This window comes from Geotrypetes seraphini, chromosome 7 (assembly GCF_902459505.1).
Source record: "Geotrypetes seraphini chromosome 7, aGeoSer1.1, whole genome shotgun sequence".
Classification (NCBI taxonomy): Eukaryota; Metazoa; Chordata; class Amphibia; order Gymnophiona; family Dermophiidae; genus Geotrypetes; species Geotrypetes seraphini.
In genome coordinates, this window is record NC_047090.1 from 161,039,329 (window position 1) to 161,058,127 (window position 18,799).

Genomic DNA, 18,799 nt, shown 5'->3' on the forward strand with positions numbered 1-18,799 from the left:
GAAAATATGCTGCCTAGGATAAAGCACAGTTACCATAACAGGTGTTATCCAGGGACAGCAGACAGATATTTTCACAACCTACCCACCTCCCCAGGTTGAGCTGGCTTATCTTAACTGAGGGACCGTGCACCTATGTCAGGCGGGAAGGCACTCGCACATGCGCGGTGTGGGCTAATTGCAAACTTTCTAAGATTAAAGTTGCGATTCACTTTTCAAGTGTCCGTACCGGGGCTCCGTCGGTAACATCACCCATTAGTGAGAATATTTGTATGCTGTTCCTGGATAACACCTGTTATGGTAACTGTGCTTTCTAGTGCAATAGGTGTGTCATTTTGGATAGATGGTTAATATTCCAGTGCTCACGAGCCGTGTAGAATAGAGAGCTGAACGGGGACAATGGGAATCCTGCAGGGTTTCCCCCCAGAATCTTGAGGATCCCACGAGATGGAGGCACCTTCAGGGGCTCAAATGTAACCTCAGTAGTGAGCCTATTTTCCCTGCTCTCCAGCTGCACTCGCCCCTCCACAAAGCAGTGTGCTGCCAACCTGGAAGTCTTCCCTCTGACATCAGAACTGACATCAGAGGGAAGGCTTTCGGGTCAGTCACGTTCAGTGTGCAGGAACCTCATCCCTGCAAAGAAATAAGTGCGGCTGGAAGACAGGAAGGAGGCTGCTATCCTGTATGGGGCATGAACTTGGAATAAAGGAGGGAGCACGAACTTGGGACAAAGACTGGAAGGAGGGGGTAGAAATTTGGGACACAGAACGGAGGGGGCACAAACTTGGTACACAGAAGGGAGAAAGGAAGGGGGCACGAACTTGGGACATACGATGGAGGGAGGGAAAAAGATGCTGAGGTGGGAGAGAGAATAGAAAGGGAGAATTGTTGGGCCATGGGTGTGTGAGTGAGAGAGAGAGAGAGAGAGAAAGATGGTGAGTAGAATGAGGGAATGTAAGAAAGAATTGTTGGGCATTGGGAGGAAGAGGAGTGAGGTACAGGTGCATGGGGAAGAGAAAGTTGAGAGGGAGAAATGTTGGATATGGTGGTGGAGAGGGAACAGTGAGACAGATTGACAGGATGCACAAGGGAGGAACTTTGGACATGCTGATGGAGGGAATAGAGAAAGAGATGTGGCATAGTGCTGGTGAGGGGTGATAGGAGAAATGTTGGGTATGTGGCTGTTGGGCAGGGATGAAATATACTTCACATGGTCCGGGGGATGAGAGAGGGAGAAATGTTGGATGTGGCAGTAGAGGGAATGGGAGAGATGCATCCTGGATACCTCTCTCTTTCCCCAGTCCCTTTGCAGCAAGGGAGGAAATAAGAGAAAGAGAGATGATAGACAGTGAGAGAGATAGGGACACATGTTGCACATGGGGGTGGAGGAGAGAGGAAGAAATGCTGTGGGGAGAGGAAAAAGAGGGAGATTGATCTAGGATAGAAGGGAGGGAGGAGAGAAATGCTGGATCATGGTACGACGAACCAATGAATAGCAACCGCTTGAAGAAGAATTTGCAGAAGACAGGAAAGCAGGAAAAAGAAAAACTAGGACTAACTTGATGGAAAATCTCCAAACAACAAAGGTAAAAAAATGAATTTATTGACTCCTACAATATATAGTAAGTTTAGAAAATAATGTGCAGACAGGATTTTCAAATCTACCTGTTATTTTTCTTGAAAATTTGCTCACACAAAAAGTATTAACATCTGAGTATTTTTGAAAGTTTGGGGACAGAGTAGATTAGTAAAAAGCAACTGTGGATGTTGCACTAAAATGAACAGTTATATTTTAGGATATTTCACAAATAAGAACAGAGTTCTGATTGAAATAAGGGAAAGAATGGCCTAGTGGCTCAGTAGCACTTCCTTGCAGACTGACTTGTGGAAGGATTCCAGTTCAATCCCTGATCTGTTTCTGGGTCAGCTGAAGATATAAAGAGGCAACATTCACAGCCTCCAGGAGGGGAGGGAGTACTGCATAAGATTGGTCAGATTAAGGGTCCACTTTTGCAGGGCTTCATTAGGAGTCTTGGAGTATGGGACCGGAACCATTACAACAATAGTTTGTCAGAGAAGCAATATAAATTCTGATTAGGAATGAATGAAGGCTTATGGTGTCTGATCCCAGTCCTAGTTCTGATTTTGCTGAAAGTATAATGAAAGTAGAATAAACTGCCATATTTAGAATAAATACTTTCTGGCTGAAATTAGGTATCCAAACCTAAATTTATGCTTATTTTTTATTCTATATGAAGAAAAATCCTCCAGCAAGAAATCGAGGTCCCACCTTCCCAGTGGAGTTGCCAAAGCTTACTGTACCTGTGGCTGCAAAGTTGGCATCCTATCCCAATACTACAATTCAATCATTTTTTCCTACACAAGAGGAAAGACTTCCTTTGCTAAAGGCTATGAAGTACATTGAGACAAGTACCAAGGTATAAGTAAGTCACTTGTTTTAGTTCAGTATTACTTTTGCTATACTATCATAAATACTCAGTCACCTAATATTTCTTCATCAGCCTGAAGACCAGCAGGATTTGAAGGCCTCTCTGAAAAAATGCCAGTTACCAAACATAGAAAGAAAAGGAGGCTAGACTATAACTTCAGTATCCTGTTGAACGAGCTCAGTCTCGAGTATTTGGACATTCGAAAGAAATGATTTTAACCAGTGAAAAAGAAACCAGCCACCACTCAGGGTATAACAGATGCAGAGACCAAAATGGCTTGATTTGTGGATTCCTGAATTGCTGCAAATGATCAACAAAAGATTAATGAACTTCAAACACAAACCTTTATTCAAAAGATATTAAATGCTAAAATATATTTATTTTACAGCAAATCAAAATGCACTTTATACCAAACTGTATGATTTAATGGTCAGAATGGTTTGGGTGTTTTTAAACCCAATTACATATTTTTCAACTATATAAATGTTTTCTTATGAAGATTGTTCAAAACACTTTTGTAATTTATGTTTTGTATTAATTACAAAAAAATAGATGTTTATATATTTGCTGAACTTGAATTTTGTACATTTTATATTGCTGAGACTTGTATAATATTAACTTTGGAGCCAATCATAGAATCAGATTTGTCAGAATCAGTTATAGAAGTTGAATTCTGATGCTCCTTAAGATGTGCTTTCATCTAATGATGACAAAATTTAGTTTAAATAACTCAGAGCTGAATAAGGGGGCCTATTCATTAATTAACATTTTTTTTGGTAACTGTGCTGATCACAAACCATTTACATAAAGCAGCAGTATATTTTGTCATCACTGCATTAAATCTAAAGTTGCCTATGTAAAATGGGAGATGAGCTCATTTCCCCCATTCATTTACCTACAAAATATATAAAATTTAGTGCAGTCTGTTCATCACTCAACAGTTAGACTCTTGGAGGCAGGGTGGAATTAAGGGGCTAGCATACTGACCTAAAGAACTGTCATGTTAATTGCTTTGATCTCCCTGATCCAGGCCTTCCCCTTCCCCCCAGTGCCACATCACTGATTCTTCCCCTCCCCACCATCCCAATCACATCTCCTAAGCCCTTCTTAACCTTCTATTCCACCTATTTCTCCTACCAGCTAGTTGTCAAGCAGCACCACTCAAAAAGCACTAACACAAAAATAGGTTTAAAAAAAAAGTCCATAAATCAACCAGCTACTTCATTAACAGCCCCTTTTATCAAGCTGCACTAGAGGTTTTTAGCACAGGCCAGCGAGGTAAGTGCTCTGACACTCATAGGAATTCTATAAGCATTGGAGCATTTACTGTACCAGCCTGTGCTAAAATCCTCTAGCACAGCTTGATAAAAGGGGTCCTAAATACAGACGGGGTGGATCGGTAGCATTGGATGATGCTACTATTTGGGTTTCTGTCAGGTACTTGTGATCTGGATCAGTAACTGTTGGAAACGGGAAACTGGACTAGATGGACCATTCATCTACTGAGCTCTATCTCCCCTATTGACATTCCTTTTATCTGACATTTTCCATCTGTAACTTTCTACTGCAACATTTCATGTTACATCACAGCTCAAAAAATCTACCTGCCATGCCAACTGTTGTCCCATCTCTCTCCTCACTTTCTCATGTAAGCTACTTGAACATTCGGTTCACTGCCATTGTCTTGATTCTTATTTCAATCTATTCTTAATCCACTACCATCGGATCTGTCCTTCTATATTCTACAGAAATAAGCCTTATCAAGTCTCCAGTAATCTGGTCCTGGCCAATTCCAAAGGCTTTTATACATTTTCTTCTTGACTTATTTGCTGATTTTAACTATATTTATTACCACCTACTCTTTGATATGCTGTCTTCACTTGGATTTTGGGGCTTCTCTCCTATATTCTACAGAAATGAGCCTTATCAAGTCTCCAGTAATCTGGTCCTGACCAGTTCCAAAGGTCTTTACACATTTCCTTCTTGATATTTGCCAATTTTAACCATATGAGGGCCGTTCAAAAAGTACCAGACCTTTATTCATAAAAAATACTCAGATTCAGATACAACAATCTTATACTAATCTCCTTCAAAGTAGTCCCCTTGGGCTGCCACACACTTATTCCAACAGTTCTGCCACTGTCGGAAGCAGCACTGGAATGCCTCTTTTGAGATTGCTCGCAACTGGTCCGTCGCATTCTGCATGATGTCTTCTCTTGACTGAAAGTTGGTCCCTTTCAGGGGCCTTTTCAGCTTGGGGAAAAGCCAGAAGTCACAGGTAGCCATGTTGGGAGAGGAGGGAGCCCACAGATGTATTGTGTTTGGCCAGGAACTCCGTATCAAATTTGAAGAATGGGCAGGTGCGTTATTGTGATGGAGCTGCCACTTGCCGGCTGCCCACAGGTCCGGCTGTTTGCATCTCACAGCGTTATGAAGGTGACGCAGAACCTCTTGGTAGTACCCCTTGGTGATGGTTGTGCCGTGTGGTGCATACTTGTGATGAACCATGCCACTGGAGTCAAAGACGGTTAGCATGACTTTGACATTGCTGCAGACCTTGCTTTTTTTAGGCCTCAGAGATGTTGAATGCTTCCATTGTGATGACATCAACTTGGTTTCTGGGTCGTACCCATAAACCCAGGACTAATCGCCAGTGATCACTGTGCTGAGGAAGTTGGGATCACTGTTCACAGTCTCCAGCATGTCCTGTGGGATCTCCAAATGGAGTTGCTTCCGCTCAATTGTTAGCAGCTTTGGCACGAACTTTGCTGAAATTCTCAAGCCCAAATCCTCAGTCAAAATGGAATGAACGGATCCAACGCTGATTCTACAAGTTCTCTGATCGTGATTCAACAATCCTGCATCACCAGGGTCCTCACTTGGTCAATGACAATCTCATTTCTGGATGTTGAGGGCCTACCATAACGTACTTTACTCTTCACTGATGTGCGGCCATCTCTGGAGCGGTTGTACCACTCCTTTAACCCATTGCTTCGTCCCTGAAGGCCTGTTGAATCTTGTGGATCATTTCCACTTGGGAATCGCCTAGCTTTGCACAAAATGTAATGCAGTAGCATTCAACTTTTTCTGACATTTTGTCAAAAATGAAAATCGGACAGTGCTCACTTACACTTCCTCACTCATCAGCAGTCTGCTGACGACTGACAGCTTCTGTAGGCGGGAACAAATTCAAGCATGCGCATTAGGGTTGCCTACATACGTGCACCAAACCACGCCTCCCTATCTTTATTTGTTTGCACAAGAAAAATTAAGGTCTGATACTGAACAGCCCTCGTATTTATCACCACCTACTCTTTGATATGCTGTCGTCACTTGGATTTTGGGGTTCTGTTTTATCTTAATTTTCTTATTATCTTTCCTGTCACTCTTTTTTTTTTAAATTAAATATTTTATTGAGTTTCCAAAATATTTAACATTGCCATGTACAGATTTAGAAGCATACAATAAAACAGGAAAAGCACATACAGCTTACCAATACCCATAAACCATTATTTTACTCCACCCATCCTTCCAGTAAATAATCTATAAGACACAAATAAATATATACTTTCAAAATCCTTCCCTTATTTAAATAATAAAGTAATCCCTCCCTCCTCCCACCCACCCTGGATGTGAATAGAATTAAACCAAATTAAAGAGAAAAATCAATCATAATGCAGTCATAAAAGATGTCAACGGGCCCCAAACCACTTTTAAATAACTTACTATGCCCCATCAAATCTGCATTTTTCCTGTCACTCTTTAACCCCCCTCTTTTATAAAGGCGCGCGGTAACGGCCCCAAAGCACATAGAGATTTAAAGGGCTTCGGGGCTGTTGCCGCTAGCGCGGCTTTGTAGAAGAGGGGGGTAAGTGTATGCTGTGGTGGATCCTCTTCTACTGCATCTCACTATCAGTCATCCTAGCTCAGGGCTGTCTCTTGGAACCTATTTTCTCTCTATACTTATTCCCATGGTGATTTGATTTTCTCCCATGGTTTTAAGTACCATCTTTTTGATGATGACTCCAAGACTTACTGCTATATACCAGAAATTCTATTTCCTTGGCTTGTAACCGTGGGTCATCTTTGACTCCTTTCTCTCTTTGTCATACCTTTCTCTATAACATCACAAAAATTTGCCCCTCCCTTTCTGAGCACATTGCTAAAACCCTTATCTCAACCCACTTAGGTTTTTGCAAGAAACAAAAAAGCCCAAGTTAGAAAGTAAAAAAGAGAGAGCAACTGTGTTTCTTAAAGTTACTTCAAAACAGGTCTTGAGACCAGACTCTGGACAATAAACTGTGCCAGACAGTTAACAATACTTTGTCTCAAAGGTTGTCTCAAAGGAGGTGGTCCCCATCAAACCTTGAGCTTCTTATGTAGGAGATGGCAAGAGGGAGGGATATAGTAGGGGCTGCTGAGTGAAGAAAGTGCTATGGAGGAGTAGCCTAATGGTTAGTGCAGTAGCCTGAAATCAGGGGAACTGAGTTTGATTCCCATTGCAGCTCCTTGTGTCTCTGGGCAAGTCACTTAACCTTCCATTGCCCCAGGTACAAAATAAGTATCTGGTATGTAAAAATTGCTCCGATTGTAACTACTAAAAAGTAATATATCAAGTTCCATCCCCCCAAAGAAAATAAGCAAGCCAAAATTACCTTGCTGTGTGCGCTCCTATGTATATATACCAAGAAATTTGTAATTTTATTTATTTACTAAGCACTGCAATCATTGGCCTATTGCTTTAATAATTAAGGGACCCTTTTAAAAGCCGCAGTTGCGATTCCCATGTGGCAAGTGCAACACAGCCCATTCAATTCCTATGGGTCGCAGTGCAATTGCCAGGATTCGCTATTGTGGCTTTGTAAAAGGAGCCCTAAAAATGAACTGTGAATTAGCTATGTAATCATATCCCTCTGAAAAATATGTTTTGTTTTACATTACAAAAAAAAATTTAGAAAAAGGTAACAAAATTAAAAAAAGTAGTCACTGTGTTTTTATGGATTTATATAAGCAGTGTAATTTGCATTGTAGCAAATTTCAAAAGTAAATGCAGCAAGTTTTTTTTTATACCAACCTTTTTATAATTAAAATTTCCTGCAAAAGTCAATATTTTTAAAGTTTCTTGTATTACTCACTGTGGGGACCTTTTACTAAGCTACTGTAGAAAGTGGCCTTAGTATGTTTGTCCTGCATGCTAAAGCCATTTTTACCGCAGCTGGAAAAATGACTAATTTTCCATTTTCCCTATTATTGGCCATGCGCTAATATTGTCTTTAGCGTGTGAGCACTTATCAACTAAATCAGCGTGTGGTAATATAGCTGCGCACAGATATGTTCTCTCTCTCTCTGCCCCCCAGATGCACCCCATCTCCAGAAAACTTTGAAGCATTTTTTAGCATGCAGATTAGGAGCTTACCGCAGGATGCCTGACCTGCACCCCACGGAAAGCTCTCTTAAACTGCAGTAAGCATACACTAGCATTTACTGCAGTTTAGTAAAAGGACTCCTATGTATCACAGCAAGTAAACTTCCAATAACAAACTGATATCCAATGCAATAGGTGAGACATTTTAGAGCAGTGGTTCCCAACCCTGTCCTAGAGGTCCACCAGGCCAGTCGAGTTTTCAGGATAGTCCTAATGAATATTCATGAGAGAGATCAGCATATAATGGAGGTGCTAGGCATGCAGATCTGCTCCTTGCATATTCATTAGGGCTATCCTGAAACCCCAACTGGCCTGGTGGTCCTCCAGGACAGGGTTGGGAACCACTGTTCTAGAGGGGTAGGCAATTCCAGTCCTCGAGAGCCACAGTCAGGTCAGGTTTTCAGGATATCCATAATAAATATGTATAAGATGGATTTGCATGCACTGCCTCCTTGAGATGCAAATCTATCTCATGAATATTTATTGTGGATATCTTGAAAACCTGACCTGCCTGTGGCTCTCGAGGACTGGAATTTCCTACACTTGTACTAATGCAGAAGGTTCCACTCCAGAGTTTTCACTCTGCCTCTGTTGTACTTTACTGGGTTCTCTAGCTCCACCTTCAGTTAGAACTCAAGCACAAAAGCCATCCAATACACTTGAAGTAGAGGCACCTGTAGCAACAGGCTTAAACAAACTAAACAGTATCATTAACTGCCAGCACTGGCTTCAAAGGAGCTCAGAAACTACTCAATAAATTGAAATATATAAACAAATTCTTCCCAACCCACAAGGGCTGACAGAAATCCAATATTCAACTTGGAGAAGCATAAAACAGATTGAAACAGTAGACAGGTGCAGGAAGGACTGGGCAGGAGTCTAGAAGCACAGTTACTTACCGTAACAGGTGTTATCCAGGGACAGCAGGCAGATATTCTTGACTGATGGGTGACGGCATCGACGGAGCCCCGGTACGGACAATTTTAGAGTGATTGCACTCTAAGAACTTGGAAAGTTCTAGCAGGCCGCACCGCACACGCGCGAGTGCCTTCCCGCCCGGCGGAGGCGCGCGGTCCCCAGTTAGGATAAGCCAGCTAAGAAGCCAACCCGGGGAGGAGGGTAGGACGCAAGAATATCTGCCTGCTGTCCCTGGATAACACCTGTTACGATAAGTAACTGTGCTTTATCCCAGAACAAGCAGGCAGCATATTCTTGACTGATGGGTGACCTCCAAGCTAACAAAAAGAGGGATGGAGGGAAGGTTGGCCATTAGGAAAACAAATTTTGTAAAACAGATTGGCCGAAGTGTCCATCCCGTCTGGAGAATGCATCCAGACAATAATGAGATGTAAAAGTATGAACTGAGGACCAAGTAGCAGCCTTGCAGATTTCCTCAATAGGAGTGGAACGGAGGAAAGCCACAGATGCTGCCATAGCTCTAACTCTATGGGCCGTGACAGAACCTTCCAGTGTCAGTCAGGACTGAGCATAACAGAATGAAATGCACGCTGCAAGCCAATTGGACAACGTACGTTTAGAAACAGGACGTCCCAATTTATTCGGATCAAAGGACAGAAAGAGTTGTGGAGATGATCTGTGGGGCTTAGTACGGTCTAAATAGTAAGCTAAAGCCCGCTTACAGTCCAAAGTATGCAAAGCCTGTTCTCCAGAATGAGAGTGAGGTTTCGGAAAGAAAACAGGTAGAACAATGGATTGGTTGAGATGGAAATCCGAGACAACCTTAGGGAGAAACTTTGGATGTGTACGCAGAACCACCTTGTCATGATGAAAGACAGTAAAAGGTGGATCCGCAACTAGTGCATGTAGTTCACTGACCCTCCTGGCAGAGGTTAGAGCAATAAGGAAGACCACTTTCCAAGTGAGAAACTTGAAAGGAGTCGTAGCCAAAGGTTCAAACGGAGGCTTCATTAAGGCGGAAAGAACTACATTGAGATCCCAGACTACAGGGGGTGCTTTAAGAGGTGGTTTCACATTGAAAAGACCCCGCATGAATCTGGAAACCAAGGGATGAGCTGAAAGGAGTTTCCCATGAACTGGCTCATGAAAAGCAGCAATAGCACTGAGGTGGACTCTAATGGAAGTAGACTTGAGTCCAGAGTCAGACAAAGAAAGAAGGTAATCCAACAAAGTCTCCACTGCAAGGGACGTAGGATTATGATGATGAAGAAGACACCAGGAAGAAAATCTTGTCCACTTCTGATGGTAACATTGCAGAGTTGCAGGCTTCCTGGAGGCATCCAGAATAGAACGAATGGGCTGAGACAACAGAGTATCATTCGAAGTCAGCCCGAGAGATACCAAGCTGTCAGGTGCAGAGACTGGAGGTTGGGATGCAGAAGGATCTCCCGATGCTGTGTAAGCAGAGAAGGAAACAATGGAAGAAGAATAGGCTCCCTGGAACTGAGTTGAAGTAGAAGGGAGAACCAATGTTGCCTGGGCCATCGTGGAGCGATGAGAATCATGGTGGCCTGTTCCCTCTTGAGCTTGAACAAGGTTCGCAACATGAGAGGTAGCAGAGGGAAAGCATACAGGAACAGATTGGACCAATCCAGGAGAAATGTATCCGCTGCCAGACGGTGAGGAGAATAGAGTCTGGAGCAGAAGAGGGGCAGCTGGTGATTGTGAGGAGCTGCAAAGAGGTCTATCTGAGTGACCAGAAAATAACGGGAGTAGAATCCCTGCCCCTTTTGATCTAGAGGAACTTCCTCTATGGCGTTCAGAAGGAGGAGGGATTGAACCTCTTGAAGAAGGAGAGAAGACTGAGGAGTGTTCAAAGCAGACTCTCTTGGCAGGCTTTGGGTAGGAAGAGTCTGAAAGTTGAGAGAATAGCCGTGGCGGATGATGTTGAGGACCCACTGATCCGAGGTGATGATTTCCCAACGGCTGATGTAAAAAGCAAGACGTCCTCCTATGGGTCGTGGAAGATGGGCAGATGGTAGAACACTGGCTATGCCCTGGAGAACCAAGTCAAAAGGGTTGGGTAGACTTTTGTGGTGGAGGAGGCTTTACCTGTTGTTGCTGTGCTGGCCTAGGAGTTTGCCGTTGTTGTTGGCACTGACGTCTAGGCTGTTGAGGAGCCGGTGGCAAAGGACGAGCCACATAGCAGCATTGGTAGGCCGATTGTTGCCGAAAAGGCCGGGCAGGTGGGGTCTTCTTCTTAGTTTTTAGGAGAGTATCCCACCTGGTCTCATGGGCAGAGAGTTTTTGCTTAGTGGAGTCCATGGATTCTCCAAAGAGCTCATCGCCTAGGCAAGGAGCATTAGCTAGGCGATCTTGATGGTTGACATCAAGTTCTGAGACTCTGAGCCAAGCCAGACGACGCATGGCAACAGACATGGCCGTGGCTTGAGAGGTCAGTTCAAATGTGTCGTAGATCGACCGGACCATGAATTTCTGAAGCTGTAGAAGAGAGGAAGAACATTGGCGAAAGGCAGATTTCCTGCGGTCAGGGAGGTACTGTTCAAAAGCAGTCAGATTTTGAATGAGATGCTTCAGATAAAAAGAAAAATGAAAGGCATAATTCCCTGACCTGTTAGCCAACATCGCATTCTGGTACAACCTTTTTCCAAATTTATCCATGGCCTTACCTTCTCTGCCAGGAGGGACTGAGGCATACACACTAGCTCCTGTGGATTTTTAAAGTGTGGATTCCACTAAAAGAGACTCATGTGGAAGTTGCGGTTTGTCAAAGCCAGGAATGGGGATGACTTTATATAAGGAGTCCAATTTACGAGGGGCTCCTGGGATGGTCAAAGGTGTCTCCAGATTCTTGTAAAAAGTCTCTCTCAAGATATCGTGGAGGGGTAATTTCAGAAATTCCCTTGGAGGCTGATCAAAATCCAGTGCATCAAGGAACGCTTTGGATTTTTTGGACTCAGCCTCCAAGGGAATAGAAAGAGATTCACACATCTCTTTCAAGAAAGAGGTGAAAGAGGTAGCATCTGGCTTAGAGGATGGATCTAAAACAGAAGGATCCTCGTCACCCGATGAACACTTCCCCTCAGAGAGAAGAGGCTCTTCGGAGTCACCCCACAGATCAGGATCCCTAACTTGGAAGCTGCGATCCCAGGACTCCGGTATGGAGGGTTCCAGGTGTCGGGTTTTGTGTGTCGACTTACCCGACCTCAGAGAAGCGGTATCGGGAGATGTTAAGGGCTGTATCGGTGCCGAAGTTTGCACAGCCTGGTGTAGAGATCTCGGTTCCGGTGCCAGGACGGCATGGAGACTGAGGAAGCAGAATGTACCGGTACCGACAAAGTGGACGCGGACAATAGAGGCTGCTCCACTGTCGGTACCGGTGGCTCAGACCGGACCGGGACTGGAAGGTTTGGTGTCAATAAAGCAGGAAGGAGCTGTTGCAACTGCTCCTTAAGTTGCACCTGCAGGATGGCAGCAATCCGCTCGTCCAGCAAAGGCACCGGTACCGCTTTTTTCTTCTGCGGTACCTGCGGTGCCGCTCGACGCCCCGAGGATGAGGAACCAGAGATCGAGGGGCTCACCTCAATCGGGGCGGAGTGCTTCCGCGGGCGCCTCGAGGTCGGCAGGACTGGGCTCGCTGCTACTGAGACCGGAGGACGCTCCAGCGGGGAAAGCTTCTTAGCCGGCTTACCTGAAGGATGCGACGCTGGCGCGGTGTCGATGAGGTGGGTGCCGACTGAGACGGGGCCGATGCCGGTACCGTAGGTTCAGACATATCGGCACCAAATAACAACCGTTGTTGGATTTGACGGTTTTTCAAAGTCCGTTTTTTTAAAGTGGCACAGCGGGTGCAGGTGGATGCCCGATGGTCTGGACCCAGACACTGTAAGCACCAGTTGTGCGGGTCGGTGAGAGAAATGGGCCGTGCACACCGCTGGCACTTCTTAAACCCGGGTTGGGGGGGCATGAACGTAAAAACGGCTTCTGCCAAATCGAAGGCCGAGGTCTCGATGGTGGCAATAGGCCCCGCCGGGGCGAACCGAAAAAAATGTAAAGTTTTTTTTTTAAAAGAAAAGAAAAAGAGGAAAAAAGATTTCCTGAAGGTTTACGCGAGCGGGAAACGAAGAAAAAATTATTTTCAACAGCCGTTGAAAAGGACGCGTCTTCTTAGCTCCGCGGAAACTAAGAAACTGGGGACCACGCGCCTCCGTCAGGCGGGAAGGCACTCGCGCGTGCGCGGTGCGGCCTGCTAGAACTTTCCAAGTTCTTAGTGTGCAATCACTCTAAAATTGTCCGTACCGGGGCTCCGTCGGTGCCGTCACCCATCAGTCAAGAATATGCTGCCTGCTTGTCCTGGGATAATGCCTGTTTTCTACTGGAAAAGAGCTTAGTAGGGTAAGTACACAATCTCTTTATGTTATTCCACATCTATTCTAGATGGTGTTTATCAGAGGGAAGCTCCATATTGACTAGAGCACACTACAGGAGTAGGCAATCACAGTCCTCAAGGGCCACAACCGAGTTTTCAAGAGTTCCACAATGAATATGCATGAGATTAAGTTGCATGGTCTCTGCACTGAGCATGAATACGGGAAAATTGAAAGGTATATGGGGGAGGTGGGAGAGAAATAAAAATTGTCAATTGGGGTACACAGGGGAGGTGGGAGGGAAGTAAAAGATTTTAGAGTTGGCTGGAACAGAAGGCAGGAGGGATCCCATCGCTAGATCACCAGGTCTTATGGCAGGCCCGCTGGAGGCCTTCAAAGCATCGGGAGTGACAGACAGGGGACAGGGCAGGGTGGACAGGATGCAGAGCCTGGCAGCGCAGGGAGGGAGGGAGGGAGGCTGGGTGCAGAGCCTGGCAGGGTATTTGAATATTAACCCTTCCAGTTTATATTCGAGTTAACCCTTTTTCCTCATCTATTGTGGGGGGGAAAGGACTACCTCAGCTTATATTCGGATTGGTTTATATTTGAATATATATAGTACATAACATAAGATAACATCATGTTTCTAGACCGCATAACCATAAATTCAACACGGTTTACAAAAGATTATAAATAAAGATTTTAATTTAATTCTTATATACCGCTAATAACCGTGAGGTTTCTAAGTGGTTTACAAAAATGATGCATTAAAAGATACAATAAATAAAAATAAATAAAATAGATACTTGGAAATTCCCTAACTGTCCCAAAGGCTCACAATCTAACTAAAGTACCTGAAGACACAATTTATGAAGAGTAAAGATAAAAATATAAAGACAGAGGTAGAGATAGAGATAGAAATGAATATTCCAACATGATGGCGGCCAGTTAGGTCATCTTCTGTGCTGTCTCCCTTATCCTGCTTTTGTTTTTGTTTTATTTTGCCTTTGTTGATTTTCTTTTAAATTTCTTTTTTGTTGGTTTTTTGTTCTGTCTCTGCTGTTTTCATTTGGGACTTCCAGTCTCATTGGTGTTTACTTCTTTTGAGCTCACCTACCGATTTCCAGTTTGACAGTTGCTCCGATCTGGCAGCTGAGGGAGCCGTTGCCTGATGCCTGAATGGTTCTATGGTGGCAGTTAAGAGTTGAAGAATTGGGTCCTGTTTCTTTTCGTGTGGATGGGAGAGTTCTGGCTTTCGGCTCCTTGTGTTCATGTCCAGCCACTAGAGGAGAGGAGTGTGGGAGCACTGCTTCGCCCCCTCCTGAACCAGCATAGGACCAGCTCCGTTGAATTCAAGCTGCAACAACGGCGTGCTGAGGGCAGATGAAGGCGGGAGCCAGCCCACGCCGCCACGGAGGGACTACATCGGACCGGCATGCAGGTCGGTCGAGTCAGCTCGACCTCCTCCCCGTTACCAGCAGGGAGAGGAGATTAAATCTTTTCTCCCTATTAGGTTGTGGGAGAGGTGGAGCGGTGATCGCACTCCTCCTGAGCGGGCTGGTGAAAAGATGTCAGCCCGCTGCTTGAAAGCAATCTTTTTTTTTTTCCCCTGCTGGGTCATGAGAGTGGCAGAGCGGTGCTCACACGCCACTCCTGAGCTGACACTCTTTAATATTAATATGAAGATCTACATGCGGTGGAACTGTGACCAGGTGCCCTGCTGGAGAGGGGCTCCCGATACTGCTGCTGGTCTCGGTGAGCCGTTAGCACCGCTTCTTTTAAAGTGTTCTCCTCTGCTGGATCAGGGGAGGGGTGTAACTGATCAGGTGCCCTGCTGGAGAGGGGCTCCCAATACTGCTGCTGGTCTCGGTGAGCCGTTAGCACCGCTTCTTTCAAAGTGTTCTCCCCTGCTGGATTGGGGGTGGAGTGTAACTGTGATCAGATGCCCTGCTGGAGACGGAAATATTTTGAAATGAGATAAGTTTTCAACTGGGTTCTAAAATGTTTATAAGAACAAGCTGTAAGCAACAACAATCAAAATTCTTTATTGTGGGAAGCTGCAGGATATGCTAATGCAGACCTTATTTGTGCATACTGGCTTAAGAAAGATCTCTTGCAATATGAGGCATCACCAATTCACATTTTTTAATATTTTTTACCAGCGTTACAAGAAAAGCACAAATGGTTTACACCACTTTACAGTAAATGGAGAAAAAGGTGCTGTATCCTACCATTCTAAAAATATTTCACGCCAAGTGCTAGAAAATTCTTGACTGCTCGAGGCTGCACAAGACTTGTTAATGCATTGGAGGAAATTACATCTCGACCTATCCAATGATCCTTCGATTGGTGGATCTAAGCCGATATTGACTGTGATGTGTTATTTTTATCTGCTTTCATATTTAGTTACTAGACTGGATGATATACATACCAGGGTACTAAAAGAACTCAGACATGAAATTGCTAACCTGCTGTTACTGATCTGTAACCTGTCACTAAAATCATCTGTAGTACCTGAAGATTGGAGGGTGGCCAATGTTAAAACGATTTTTAAAAAGTGCTCCAGGGGAGATCCAGGAAATTACAGCCCAGATATAGACTAGCATGGTTTCAGCAGAGAGAGATATTGCCTCACCAATTTTGCTTGACTTCTTTGAAGGTGTGAATAAACATGTGGATAAAGGTGTGCCGGTTGATGTAGTGTATCTAGATTTTCAGAAAGCTTTTGATAAAGTTCCTCATGAGAGGCTCCAGCGAAAATTAAAGAACCACGGGATAGGTGGCAAAGTTCAGTTGTGGATTAGGAATTGGTTATCGGATAGAAAACAGATGACAGCATTCCAAGGAGAGGAAGGACCTAAGCTTGAAATTCCCCAAATTATTGGATTCATGACCACTAGGAGGCATAAGGTAGTGGTAGTTGATGATTCCCTTCTGAGGGGTACAGAAGCATCCATCTGCAGACCAGACATGATATCACAAGAGATATGCTATCTGTCTGGTGCTAAAATTCAAGATGTTACAGAGAGCTTGCCAAGACTCATCAAGCCTGATGACTTATCAGATGCTACTCATCCACACTGACACATACTGCCAGATACCCCTGTAAATGTATCAAAAGTGACTTTGTGGCTCTGGGAGAGAAGGTGAAGCAGTCAGATGCGCAAGTGGTATTCCCATCCATACTCCCTGTCGAGGGTAAAGTCCAGGACAGAGAAGCTCAGAGCTTGGAGATGAATGGGTGGCTATGTGGATGGTGTCAAGAGTGTTTTTGTTTCCTGGGCCATGGGATGATTTTTCCAAGGGCTGCTGAGCAGATATGGTATGCATCTATCAAAGAAGAGAAGTGTCTTTGGCAGCAGGCTGATTAATCTACTGAAGAGGGCTTTAAACTAGAAGTGATGGGGCAGGGTGATCAAAGCCCCCAGGTAAGTAAATCACTGAATATCTCTACACAGAAGGGAAAAAGGAGCAATGTCTGGAAAGCAGTATATACTAATGCTCAAAGTATGGGAAACAAGATTCTAGATCTAGAAGCTGTGATGAAAGAAGATGAGTTAGATATAGTGGCGTTCATGGAGAACCATGACTGGGATGTAGTTATACCGGGCTATAATCTGTTCATTTAAGATGGGGGACTAGCATTATATGTTAAAGATCTGCAAGGAAGTGCCCAAGCCTAACTGCAGAAAAATGTCTGTTGAAGTTGCTGGAGCCATGGCAGCCCCTGATGTCAAACCAAAATCTATAAGTCATGCAAAGCAATGGTCTGATAAGATTAAAAAAAAACCTGTACAGATTTCAGCAGGCTGGATATAGGGACGAAATAGATTATAAACAAGTGAAACGTGGACATGGTAGATCGCTGGCCAGAAACAGGGTTTGTGAAGAAGCTTCAAAGGCGGAACAATACTTTCTATCATGACAGGCAACGAGAATGTGAAGATAAAGTTCATAAAGTGTATGCCTATTAAACTTGTTTCTGTTTGTGCTGTAAAACACTATTTATGATGTTTAGAAAACAAGCTATTAAATAAGATTATTAAGTTGCCTTATATGGAAGTACTGAAAACATTTGTGTGAAGGTAATCTCATAAAGAGTGAAGAAAAAAAGAGATCTTATTAAAGCCACACAATTGCAGGATCTGCAGGGAAAGGAAAAGGCACTGTGGATCAATTTGGAAATAGGGAATGGTGAATATATTTACACTGGTGTGATATACAGGCCTCCTTCACAGATGGAAAACGTAGAGAGATTTAATAGTAGACATTCAGAATATAGCTAAAAAAGGGGAAGTCTTGCCAATAGGTGATTTTATCATACCGGATGTTGATTGCAGGGTCTTCTAGATCCTAGATTCTCTACAAGGAGAACTGTTCCAGCAGTTGGTAATGTAACCCACTCAGGAAGGGATCATACTGGACTTAGGCCAAGATTCACTAACTGCTTGATCCTGGGCCAATCCAAGGCAGGCCAACTGATTCACAAATGGGGGCGATGCAAATGAGGGTGATCCTTGAGCATGCGCAAAGGAAGAGCTGGAAACTTTGACATGCAGCTCCTTATTGGTAAGGCCCGACTTAATCCAAGTTTATTAAAGTTTCCAAGTTTATTAAATGTCTTGATTTATCGCCTATTCACATTTCTAGGCGATGTACAAATTAATATCATTTACAATAAATACAAATACAAAAAAGAAAAATTAAACCTTAAATGGGATTTAACTGACAATACTAAAACATAAGGAAAATTATTTAATTCAAGGGTTACATACAGTTATTATGTTTAAAAATTCAAGGGAAATACATTAGGATGGGTAAACAATAAATTCAAAGAATTAGCTTGACAAGCAGAGAGATTTAGTCAGTAGTGGACTTAATCATTAAATGCATCTATAAATAAGAAGCTTTTAAGAAGAGCTTTAAATTTTCCTAAATTTTTTTCTAGTCTTAGGTAGAGTGGGAGGTTATTCCAGGACTGAGGGGCTGTTATAGAGAAGATTGTGGTTCGTCTTGTATTGATGACTTTCAATGAGGGGATAGCTAAGAGATGTTGATCCTGTGATCTGAGAGATCTAGAAGAAGTATACGGTATTAATACTCTATAGATAAAGGCAGGAGTTTTAGATTCTAAAGTTTTATGTGTAAGTAAGCATTGTTTGTAAATGATACGGTGTGCGACCGGAAGCCAATGTGCTTTCTTGAGTAAAGGTGACACATGGTCAAATTTTTTAGCATTATATATAATTTTAATGGAGGCGTTCTGTATTATCTGTAATCGTCTAATTTCTTTTTGTGGCAAACCAATAAATAGGGAATTGCAATAGTCGAGTTTAGAAATTACAAGAGAATGAAGTAGGATATTCAGAGATTGAGTACATAAAAATTTTGATATAGAACGAATCTGACGGAGTCTGTAAAAGGTTGACTTGACCACTTGGCTTATATGGTCATGAAAAGATAATTTGTTGTCAAATATTACTCCTAAGATCCTAATGTTTTTGGCCATTTGCAAAGGAATACCCTTAATAGATATAGGAGAGGAAAGTGTTTCGTCTTCTTTCCATGGAAAAAACATAGTGTTAGTTTTCTGGATGTTTAAAGATAATTTATTACTTTCA

General features: G+C 43.4%; 1 protein-coding gene and 1 pseudogene across 2 annotated transcripts in view; both read left to right on the top strand.

Annotated features, from left to right (window-relative positions):
• MOK (MOK protein kinase) overlaps positions 1-4,602 on the top strand; it is a 133,050-nt gene extending 128,448 nt beyond the window's left edge. The window contains exons 11-12 of one of the 2 annotated variants that reach the window (XM_033952403.1): positions 2,256-2,441; positions 2,520-4,602. In XM_033952403.1, the coding sequence (XP_033808294.1) occupies positions 2,256-2,441 (186 nt within the window). In that variant the 3' untranslated portion in view covers positions 2,520-4,602. The remainder of the gene's footprint in view (positions 1-2,255; positions 2,442-2,519) is intronic. The other variant, XM_033952402.1, reaches the window with a different exon arrangement.
• Positions 4,603-16,542: 11,940 nt separating this feature from the next.
• LOC117363520 lies at positions 16,543-17,510 on the top strand (annotated as a pseudogene).
• The last annotated feature ends 1,289 nt before the right edge of the window (positions 17,511-18,799 follow it).